Source organism: Brachyistius frenatus, unplaced genomic scaffold, assembly GCF_029030835.1.
Source record: "Brachyistius frenatus isolate BFR_SWC_R1_liver_20210118 unplaced genomic scaffold, ASM2903083v1 Contig_68, whole genome shotgun sequence".
In the NCBI taxonomy this organism is placed as follows: domain Eukaryota; kingdom Metazoa; phylum Chordata; class Actinopteri; family Embiotocidae; genus Brachyistius; species Brachyistius frenatus.
The window spans coordinates 968,405-980,364 of NW_027210667.1; the positions used below are offsets into that span (position 1 = coordinate 968,405).

Genomic DNA, 11,960 nt, shown 5'->3' on the forward strand with positions numbered 1-11,960 from the left:
CACCTGACTCCGTGTGTGTGTGTGTGTGTGTGTATTTTTTTGCAGATACATTTGCAGGTCGGTGGTTTGAGCCAAAGGAGTGGGCAGGGCACATGACAACATGACATGCCATTAAGTTCCAGCGTCTGTGGCGGAGACTTCAGTGGGAGACCGAGGCTCTGGCCACGGAGACTTCAGTGGGAGACCGAGGCTCTGGCCACGGAGACTTCAGTGGGAGACCGAGGCTCTGACCACGCGACTTCCCTCTTCGGCAGCCGCGGTGCGCGCACAGCTCTCTGTCGAGTGATCGATGTAAATCAGAGCAACAGGACAACGGTAAAGTTGCTGTGTCTTTTGTGCATGATTATAATCCCATGAAATGACGATTGAGCTCGTTTGAAAGAAGAAGAAGAAGAAAAAAAAAAGGAATCTCCTGTAGTCATCTGCTGACGTGGCTTTCTATGTTGACTATCTCAAATGTTGTAGGTATTCACAGGAAGCATAACACGTTTTGAATGCAAACATATATGCATCTTTTTTTGTCGCTCAAATGTTGCCTATCCTAAAATGTGTTATAAACTCATAATATAAAGTGCACTTTGTAATTTTGAAGTAGTCTACATAGTTTGAAAGGGTGTGTTTAATCACAAAAATGTGTCATAGGCATCAAAGTTGAACCTACATTTTCTTTTCTTTTTTGATGCGTCTCAACCATTCTCAGTTGATTCTGTAGTAGCAATGGACCAGCTGTATTACAGGAAAACGGACAACTCCTCGTACAGGGACCGCATCCCCCTGCGGGTCGTGCGGGCAGAGTCCGAGCTCTCTCCCATGGAGAAGGTCTACCTGGGGGCTGTTGAGAAGGGGGACTATGCCAGCGTGAAGCAAGCCCTAGAGGAGGCAGAGATCTACTTCAGGATCAACATCAACTGCATTGACCCTCTGGGACGCACAGCCCTGCTCATTGCCATTGAAAACGAGAACCTGGAGATGATAGAGCTGCTGCTCAGCTATAATGTATACGTGGGTGATGCTCTGCTTCACGCCATTCGTAAAGAAGTGGTGGGAGCTGTGGAGCTGCTGCTCAACCACAAGAAGCCACGTGGGGAAAAACAGGTAGGTTTACCATAATCCATAATAACATCTCTTTTTCGCTGACCTTTTAACCCACACGTTGATATTTTTGGGGGATTTTCACTTTCGTATTCAGAAAAGTTTTTTTGAGCCTCTTCTGCACAACAGATCATGACACACAATTATGCCTCATATCATGTGTTACTGTACTGCTTTATTTATTGAGGTTACAACATCACTGTTTACAAGTCTGAGTCTAGAGTGTGTCTCACTGTAAGTTACTAATTCTGATCAGGCTTGTAAGGCGGTTTCCTTCATTTGATGCTTTCTTTGAAATGCATCCTACTCATGTCGCCAAATGCAAATGCTCTTATGTTCATGCCAGTACAGAAAAAAGGCACAAGTACATATGGAGGGCCTTTAATGTGCTCCTATGAGAAACATTATGAAATGTAGTGAAATATAAAGGCACATTTATTATTAATATTAGTCAATGCTGAGTTCAAAAATCAAAACATTTTTTACCGAAAATGATATAAACAATTATGCATGTCTTTTAAAGCTGTATTCCCACCCAGCTGGTTGTATTTGTTCATATGTTTCTGATAATGCCTCTAAAGAGCAAGATTCTGGGGATTCTGATAGCGAGCCTGGCTTTCATGAAGACCAGCACTGGCTGTACAGCAAGTTTTAATCTACTAGGACAGCACAAACCATTTACATCAATGTTATGTCTGACCGTGTTAACTTGGCTTCAGTTGTGACATGTTTTCCTTTAATTTTATCCTCAAAGTATAAGAGAGGAAAGCAGATCATTTTTTAATTCCTTATGTCGAACACGACCGTGTTTATTTTCTGAATCAAGCTGTTATTTTCTGCTCAGTTACAGAACTAATGCTGCTGTGGATCTGTCTGACACGGCAAAAGGCCGTTCTCCGCAGTATCAGGCTCTTTGATAAAGGCGTTGTGTTTTTTTTCTGACATCTTTATAAATTATGGTGTTTTTTTGGGGGGGGGGGGTTCTAGGCTGCTTGGTCTGTTCTGTAAAGGAGCTGGCATCTTCTGTGAAGCAACGGAAAATAAAAAAGGGTGTTGTTGCTTCCAACCATTAAGATATTGTGAGGCCATCTGAACCACAAGCCATTAGTGATGTGCTTTCTGTTATACAACATGGTCAGTGACTGAAAACGGATGAAATTAGACGTGCTCAAAGTTGTATCTTTTCCGTTGATGGGTTCAAAAGCAATGCTAATCTGTGAACTATCTGATCTAATCGTTGTGTCTTGTAAATATATTCTGTTTCATTTGTATTTGTTTGTGTTTTCCTCTCTTGACTTCCTGAAAAGGTCCCACCAATTCTGCTGGACAAACAATTTTCAGACTTCACCCCAGACATCACTCCGATCATCCTCGCAGCTCACACTAACAACTATGAGATCATTAAACTGCTTGTGCAGCGAGGTGTTTCCATACCTCAACCACATGCCGTGCGTTGCAACTGTGTGGAGTGTGTATCCAGTTCAGACGTGGACAGCCTGCGCAACTCGCGCTCTCGTCTCAACATCTACAAGGCCCTCTCCAGTCCGTCTCTCATCGCCCTCTCCAGCGAGGACCCCTTCCTCACGGCTTTTCAGCTCAGCTGGGAGCTGGAAGAGCTCAGCACCGTGGAGAACGAGTTCAAGGCTGAATATGAGGAGCTGTCCCATATTTGTAAACAATTTGCAAAAGACCTCTTGGACCAGACCCGAAGTTCCAGAGAGCTGGAACTAATCCTCAACTACCGTGATGACGTCAATCCTCTGCTGGATGACACCAGTAATGATCTGGCTCGGCTCAAACTGGCTATCAAATATTGCCAGAAAGGGGTAAGCTCCTGATTGATTCCTATATTGCCTTGGTAATGTGACTGCTATGGCTGACATCAACAGGTTTTTTTTTTTTTCAGGATATCTTCAAGTACAGGAATGTGTCTGCAAACACCGCTACACATACAGGCATGTTGAGAACTGAGAGGGTATTACAGAATAAACGGTTATGGAACAATTTGATAAAAGGAATAAATACTGTTTGAATACAATGGACTGGATGACAAGAAAAGTGCCGAGATGAGTTGCACATGGCCTGAGATGGGTGGAGATATCCTTTGGGAGTTTAGAACATGTAATTGCCAAGCTGGCTCTTAGCAATGCATTACAGTAGCCCTCTTAGACAGTCCCATGATGATTGGATAATTGAGGATAATGATGGAAGAAGCAATGGCCATTTCCCTGAAATCTAAACTCATAATATTTTAATTAGGGAAGGAACCTTTTTACTGTCATTTTAACATCTTCTTTGGAGCATTTATCCCCTACCAATGCCAACTTTGTCATTTCCTTTTGGGATATAGAGGTAACCTACTAAAAATTACACAGTCAGTACAAATAATAATGTCATAGATGTTTTATTTTTTCCAAACTACAATATAAAGGGCACATTACGTACATTCAGCGGGGGATTTTAGTTTTTCCACTCATTAAAGAGACTAATTCAAGGTTTGGGGTCTTGTTTGTATGCAGCAGTTGTATAGTATCTGCAGAGTTAATGGCTCATACCACATGTTTACATTTTAAATTTAGTCTTGACATTAAAATAAGAGTCTGCATGCAGCGTTTTGTCTTTTGTTGTCTTTTCTGTTATATTTTGATGACACAGTTGGCAGTGTGAGGATAACAGATCAGTGTGACTGTCAGCTACTTCATGTGCTCCACTTTGTCTCCATGGAAAAGGTTGTGACGTTAGACTATAACCATTTCAGGCAGGCCTTGCTACTCATGTTGTCTATGTAATTATATGTCCTAGATGAACAAGAGTGAGGCTGAAACAAAAATGAATTTCATAAAACAACAGGTAGACTTAAGATTTTGACTTGTCCTTATAAAGATTTGTCTATTTAAAACTTGATCAGAAATTTAAAAACTTTCAAAATGATTAAGGGCACGAACAAACAGATGTATGAGAGAGTTGCATAGTAAACTGAAGTGTTTTGCAAGCAAAAAGTTAACTAAAACTGCAACCAGTACTAAACAAGTAAAATTAATATAGGGGAGCTGCCTTAAATTTCAAAAGATTTCCCCTCGGGGATTAATAAAGTAACTACCTAACCTAACCTAACCTAACCTAACCTAACCTAACCTAACCTAACCTAACCGTATAGTGATTGTTGTGCACTCCCAGTGCGTTCTTGTATGTAGTACATAGAATGCCATATTTCAAATGTCAATGAATACTCGCAGTCAGACAAGACAACACATTTTGTTAAGCTGTGCTGTTTGCCACTCCTGATTTCTCTCAAGACCAAAACTGGTTGGAGTTTTATTGGAATACACAGACCACAAGCACTTACTGGATGTTCACATTATTGGTGGTAAAATCATCCTTTTAAAGTGTTCAGTAAAGATGTTTCCTTGCTATCCTCTACAATTATTTTACTTTTGCATTGATTCTGCTCTGACCTTTCAACCCACCTATTGGTATGAGAACTGCTGTTTTGAAGCCTTGTGTCTGGTATTTTGGCTGTCAGTATTTGGTGGGTTTTTTGGAGCAAAAAGTGACCATATTTGGACTAGTGGGTGTAGGAGGTGAGAAGTAAAGGGAGGGTCTGACTCTTTTAGATCTAACCAAGCGGCTATCTCTGGGCCTGAAAAATAAAGTTAACACAGAAGTGCGAAAAACTGCAGTTCCTCAAATGATCACTTGAGGCTGGCTCCAAAAGCCAGTAAAGACTTCATTCACGCACCACCTCTTTGCCCATTTCCTGGTAACAGTCAGAGCTACCAACACTGAATGACAAAACTGGTCTTCTGGTATCCTATGTGTGACATCATGAAGGCTATGTGCATTTTTTTTTATCATCATGGATCTGACTGGGAACCTGAGGTCACTATGCCTGCCTACCTGTAACGGGAGCCTGACTGCACCCCAGCCATTTCAATAAAACCAGGCACACCCCCAAACATACCTAAGTTTTTAAATGGGAGTCTATTGGCAGCCCCTAAAGTATTGCATTTTAAGGCACTTTCAAATTGACTTCACTTTTCAGACTACGTCCATTTTTATAGTTGTATTAAGTCCATGGACCTGGGTTCTCTATTATTATTATTATTATTATTTTTTTTTTAAATGCATTGCAGTTCCATCACGTGGATACCGTCTTGAACCCAAAAGTACAAAACAGTATATATATAAAAACAAGCCATTGCTGATTAGGCAGTATTCTATGTACAGTAAGGAAATACCAGGTGATTTTTAAAAGATTCTTATCTATAAAAAAAAACTAAAAAAAAAAAATTTAAAAAAAAAATCACCTTTTAATCATATGCAATTAAACTGATGAAATGTCACTATAATTTCCGACATTTATTTGCACTATACAGTATGCCATCACTATGAATGTGCCTTAGGACAGAATTAACACCAGAATAGTGCAGTGTGACATGTGGATGAGGTCGTTTTCACCTTCCAAAAATGTTCTCGGACAAAATCTGTTCCTTCCAGATGCTACCTTTTGCCTCCAGTCACATCATAGCAAGTCAAAATCCCACAAGGACAGTTAGAAAACATTTAAAGAGTCAGATTCTGCACTGATGGATAACCTCAATTTAATGCTACATTATGTAGTACCATTACGGGGATCCATTTGGCCATAACTTGGTTAAAATGAAATTATCTTCCATCACCATCTGCAGATGTCCAGGAAGATGTTTATATTAAATTTCAGAAGACGAGAGAAAGTGTGTGTGTGTGTGTGTGTGTGTGTGTGTGTGTGTGTGTGTGTGTGTGTGTGTGTGTGTGTGTGTGTGTGTGTGTGTGTGTGTGTGTGTGTGTGTGTGTGTGTGTGTGTGTGTGTGTGAGAAACACATTTTTCTTTTTGAAACATTTGTCTAGCACTAGTGTTCGCGGAATATGTTTCTGTTATTAATTTTGCATCTCAGGAGTAATATGGAGTGTTTTTACAGTACTCTTAGTTGCATTTTAGATATTAGGTGATTAAAACAAAGAGCATACGTTATTAGTCTGGACAATCTTTCCTTGTTTTTGTAGGAGCTCTTTTTCTGTTCAGTAGGGTGAAGAATTTAACATGTTTTCTCCATCTCTAAATGTTGTCCTTGATGTATGTGGAAGGAGGAGGAGTCTGTGTTCTGATGCACAAAACTTCACATGACAACACTCTGTATTGGGGCGATCAATACAAACTTTACAGTTTTTATTTACAACCATTTTTTTGCATACTGTTTGCATATCTTGGATGGTCAAGACAAAAGCTTAATTGCCTTTATTCTGATTTGTAATTTTCTGATGGGGTTTTAAAAACAAAATGAATCTATAAAAAAAAGTTAGATTATAGGTAACATAAATTAACGTTACTCTGTCTCTCTCTATCTCTCAGTTTGTTGCTCAGCCCAACTGCCAGCAGCTGCTGGCTTCTCGGTGGTATGATGAATTCCCTGGCTGGAGGAGGCGTCACTGGGCAGTAAAGCTCATCACTTGTTTCTTCATTGGCCTCCTCTTTCCTCTGTTATGCATCTTCTACCTGACCTCTCCAAAGAGCCGCTATGGCTTATTCATCCGTAAGCCCTTCATCAAGTTCATCTGTCACACTTCTTCCTACTTGACCTTCCTCTTCCTGCTCTTCTTGACCTCGCAGCATGTTGACTCTAAAAAGCGGGACTCTCAGGGTCCGGCACCCACCCCTGTGGAATGGATGATCCTGCCCTGGGTGCTTGGTAACGTTACACACACAGACACACCAAAGCCCCTTGTCCCCTACTGTTACCTGCTCTAGTCTACACGACTGTGTTCGCTTTTGGTACGAGGTATTCTTCTGGATTATGTTTTCCACCGCACATAGTACCCGCTAACAATGTGCACGAAACTGCCGTTACATCATCCTCAAGGCAACACACACCCTAACAATGGTGGGTTTATAGAGAATACTGTTCTTGATTGTCGGTATGTAGCTGTTTGTCATAGCAAATAGACAAATTATGTTTTCCAGTGAATAAAGTTTGCAGTTCCAAAGGTAGCTTCGATTGATAACAATAGCGTGTTTAGACGATTAGCTAACTTGGAACCTTGACAGAGATGATACCATTAATAAAATTTTTAAAAAACCAAAACACAACTTTTCCCTAATGGAAAACCAAAAAAAGCAAGAACAGTCAAGCCGACCGAAGCTGATAGCACTAGTGGAAAATGATTCTCCTGTTAGCCTACACTGTTGTAAACATGTACACTGTGGGCACACACATTTGAAAGAAGTCAAAGCCAAGGTGCTTAACTGTGGACATGGTCATCTATACAATATGCTAATATCTGCACGTTCTTTATTTCTCCCATATCATTTTTTTCCCCTGTGGAACTTTACCTGAGCATTGGTGTTACAATAGCAAATGACTGATGTTTTATTTTGTTCATCTCTCCAAGGCTTTGTATGGACTGAGATCAAGCAGATGTGGGATAGTGGTTTCGAGGACTACATAGATGACTGGTGGAATTTAATGGACTTTGTTATGAACGCTTTGTATCTTGCAACCATTTCACTAAAAATTGTCGCATATGCCAAGGTAATGTATATCAAGGTATTTGACAGCCATAGATTAAAAAATATTACCAAAATATAACACAGGAAAATAAAGTGTGCTGGAAATCCTGAAGCTCTGCAGCATCTATAATTAATGGGACTCTGTATTTATTGTTTTTATTTTTTCAACAGTACAATGGGAGTAAACCCAGAAACACATGGGAAACGTGGCACCCAACTTTGGTGGCAGAAGCATTGTTTGCCATTGCCAACATCTTCAGCTCCTTGCGCCTCATCTGCCTTTTTACTGCCAACTCCCATCTGGGCCCTTTACAGATTTCACTGGGCCGCATGCTTCTGGACATCCTAAAATTCCTCTTCATCTACTGTCTGGTGCTGCTGGCCTTTGCCAATGGCCTCAACCAGCTCTACTTTTATTACGAAACAGTTGAGGCTGATAAATGCAGGGGTATTCGCTGTAGTCATCAAAACAACGCTTTCGTAACGCAAGTTCAAGTTCTTTTAATAAATTGTCCCTGACAAATCTGCACTGGTTATAATAACTAAGTTTGTTTTTCAGCATGTCGTGATGTATGGTTATTTGCTTTTCAGGCTTTTCGAGACGCTGCAGTCATTATTTTGGTCGGTATTTGGCCTGATTTCCCTCTATGTGACCAATGTGCAGCCAGATCATGAATTCACAGAGTTTGTGGGCAGTACCATGTTTGGCACTTATAATGTCATCTCATTGGTTGTGCTTCTGAACATGCTAATTGCAATGATGAACAACTCCTACCAGCACATTGCTGTGAGTGGTATTGATTAAAACCAATTCTAGTTTGTTTTTTAAATAGTTTTATCAATTTATAAAAAAAAATGTCTGGTACTTCTTTGTCAAATGTTTTGCTAAATTGTTTGTTTTTCTTTTCAGGATCATGCAGATATAGAGTGGAAATTTGCAAGAACAAAGTTATGGATGAGCTATTTTGAAGAAGGGGGAACCTTGCCATCTCCATTCAATATAGTACCCAGTCCAAAGTCGGTTTACTATATAACTGCATGGATAAAGACGCATTTGTTTAGGAGACAAAGCATACAAAGACTTGAAACCTTCGAAACCTTGGGGGTAAGAGGTTTCCAGAGATTTGCTGTTTAGATGTGTTGTCACCACTTCACTCCATACATTTTCAATGCCTGTCCTTACTATAGCCTTAAAGTGGGTGGCTCCAAAGAAATTAAGAGTAAATTAGATTACGTGTTCTCATTTTTGTTAATGTGCATCATAAGACCACCTATTGAGAAAGGTCAAGTCACCACAAATAACATGTTACTTGGTAATTAGCCTTTTGCTTTTCCTTCAACTGTAGAGACGTGCTGCAGAAAATGTACGACTAAACTATGAGTATCAGGTAAAAATCTTATTTTCCATTCAGTGCTGTTGTATTTTGATATTCTCTGTGTATTTGTATTAAAGAATAATGTGTGTGTGTTTTTAAGGAGGTTTTGAGGAACCTTGTGAAGCGGTATGTTGCTGCAATGATCAGAGATGCCAAGACAGAGGAGGGGCTGACAGAAGACAATTTTAAGGTAGTGCGCCATTATTCATCATTTTAACCTTAATTAAGTCTTCTTCTTTTTTTGCCATGTAATCTCTTCTGCTGTTTAATCTCACATTTTCAATTATCAATAGGAGCTTAAGCAGGATATCTCCAGCTTCCGCTATGAAGTTCTGGGAATGATGAAGGGTAAACCTCATGGTGGGGTAGCAGGTAACGTTGCATGCTCCACCTTGACTTATGCTGGAAACTCATTAAAATATTCTCCCATATTCTCTATTGATGAGCCTCAACAGAAGCTGGTTGAAGTGATCACCACCACACTGCACAGTGAATCTACCAGCACCACCGGCTCTGTTTGCTCTAATTGTGCCAACGGTTCAGTTGTGTTGTCCGGTACCGGACAGTCTCAAAACAAGCTAGCCAAAGAAGTTTCCAATGTTGGATCCCTTCAGAGACAGAAAAAAAAACCTTCTCAGAAATGTGATGAAATATATTCATTGCCAGAGGAAGATACGTTGAGATCGGGTGGACAAAGCCAAGAACAACTTCAGACTGAAAAAGTAATCGTGGAAGTCGTACAGGAAGTGGAGGACATTCAGGAGACCGAACATTTGTGCAGCGATCACGTTAAGGAAGGGACAAACGGGCCAAAACATATGAAAACCAATCTGTCGGCAAGTGAAAGACATAAATCATGTTAAAGCAACATTTTGGGTTTTTAATTTTTAAATGTTCATTCTTTCATCTAGCATCATAAGTATTTTGTGGAAATAAAGTCACTCATAATAAACAGTACTGTAGTTGAAATTGCATATTTGGTATATTTTATCTTATATCCATTCACGTATGCAATGGCACAATAATGCTATGTCATTTTCCAATATATTACATGCATACACATAAAATATATAGAATGACACACAGCTGCCTATCCTGTCCTCTTACTGTGATTACATGCAAAAAGTACTGCATCTTAACTCTCCATATCTATTGAACAAGTATTACTCCTCATGTGCTGACAGTACCCTGTTCATTTGGCTGAAGTTTATTATGCAGAAAGAAATAAGCCAGACTATTAATACGCAGTATAAACATATTTATTGTATCTAATACCTGAGTGAATTTTATATTTAATTTTGGCACATTAATAAATTAATGAGCAATGTAGCACCCTAATTCAGAGTTCAGAGGCAGATTCTTTTTACCTTCACCCTTTTAACATGTTTAGTGTGAGAGGAAAAGTGTTACTCTTGTTGTTGTTGAAGAGGCACACAATGTAATGGCACACGGGCTTTCTAGAAATGTACTACTGTGCAATTTAGTAGCTTGCGATGTATTTAAATTACTCTGATTAAATAAAATGTGAATGCCAGTTTACGAGTGTTGCAAACTATTCTTGGTCTCATCTATAAAGATGACAGTTCAGTTCTCTCTCTTATATTACAGCACACTTTATTGTTTTTCTTCTCTCATTTCAAAACAACAAATTAACTGTAAGGCAGAGAGTAGATGGGGTAGATACGGACGCAACTGAACAAATTGCATGAACTGGCTGAAATCTCCCTGATGTTTACTGGACAAGAGTTCAGTAAATAGTTTACTTTCTCCCTCTCGCCTTGTATACAGTTGTCCCCCTGACATATTGCTCTTGATGCACAGCTTACATCAACATGCTCACTATTTTCTTGCACTGTGTGCTTGGTCAGAGGAGAAGCATTACTGAAGGCTCTGTTGCACTCTCTTATTTGCAAAACAAATAACAATGTATCAATATTCTGTCTGTTCAGTCAGGTAGGAACTGACTCATGTTCTTATATCTACAGAACCAAAGGACCTAAGTTCATTAGAACTGTACAATGTTAAGATACTAGTACTTTTTAAATATTAATGTTGCCTATTTTTATGCAATTCATAATTTTGTATTAACTACAGTAATCAATTTGCAAATGTTTTATTTACATGCAGTATACAGACTATATTGAGGAGAAACAATGACACACTGTTATTATTTAAACTGCCTAAATTATATAAATATGTTGAAATTAGGTCTGCTTTGTTGAGTTACAAAATAAAAAAGTGGTGTTGATGTGGTAACGCATCAGTAATAACAATCCAATGATATAACACTGAAGGGAATATTTGTTTTTGTTGGTGTTTATTAAAAGGATTTTTTTTTTCTGTTAACCTACCACTGTGCCCAATATGACGATCACTGGAAGCAACACAATACAACTTCCTACTAACTTAATACATTTAAGAGCTTTACTGTTTTAAATTTAACACTCGCTGCCAACTGTGTGATTTCCGGCTCTCATAGGATTCAGTGAATCAGTGGTTGGGAGGAAAATTAGCTGGCATCAGAGATACTCCAATTCAGACTACCAGGCAGGCATTGAGCCCCCTCTACTGATGGGCGAGAGACTAATGCAGTGGGCTCTATGAAAATATGTTAACAGTGCATCGCTGTGTTTGTGCAATTTGCGTTCAATCATGTTACTTAAAATAGAAAAATTCCAAACCTTTGAAAAACATGTAATGCAAGCTGTACTTTTAGTTTTTAACCTGTAACATAAGGACGCTGAGTTTATTATGGAAGCACCACCAGGTAGCAGAGAGTTGAGTTTTACCAGTGCTATGCAAGAGAAGCTTAATTATAGTCTGGATTTACACAGATATTCAGCTCATAGTTCAGGTATATGAACTGTATCTGAAAAGCTCATTCACTTTAGATTGCTGTCACATTTTTGATTTAATTTCCACTTGTAAAAGGAGCTTTCTAGCTCTGT

General features: G+C 39.3%; 1 protein-coding gene across 1 annotated transcript; it reads left to right on the plus strand.

Annotated features, from left to right (window-relative positions):
• The first annotated feature begins 209 nt into the window (after positions 1-209).
• Positions 210-11,383, plus strand: trpc4b (transient receptor potential cation channel, subfamily C, member 4b). Its single transcript, XM_069707410.1, has 11 exons — positions 210-315; positions 701-1,095; positions 2,400-2,918; positions 6,482-6,818; positions 7,519-7,658; positions 7,808-8,121; positions 8,228-8,423; positions 8,547-8,741; positions 8,983-9,024; positions 9,113-9,202; positions 9,306-11,383. Exons 2-11 carry the CDS (start codon positions 718-720, stop codon positions 9,873-9,875), a joined length of 2,781 nt encoding a protein of 926 aa, XP_069563511.1. The 5' UTR covers positions 210-315; positions 701-717; the 3' UTR covers positions 9,876-11,383.
• Positions 11,384-11,960: the final 577 nt, after the last annotated feature.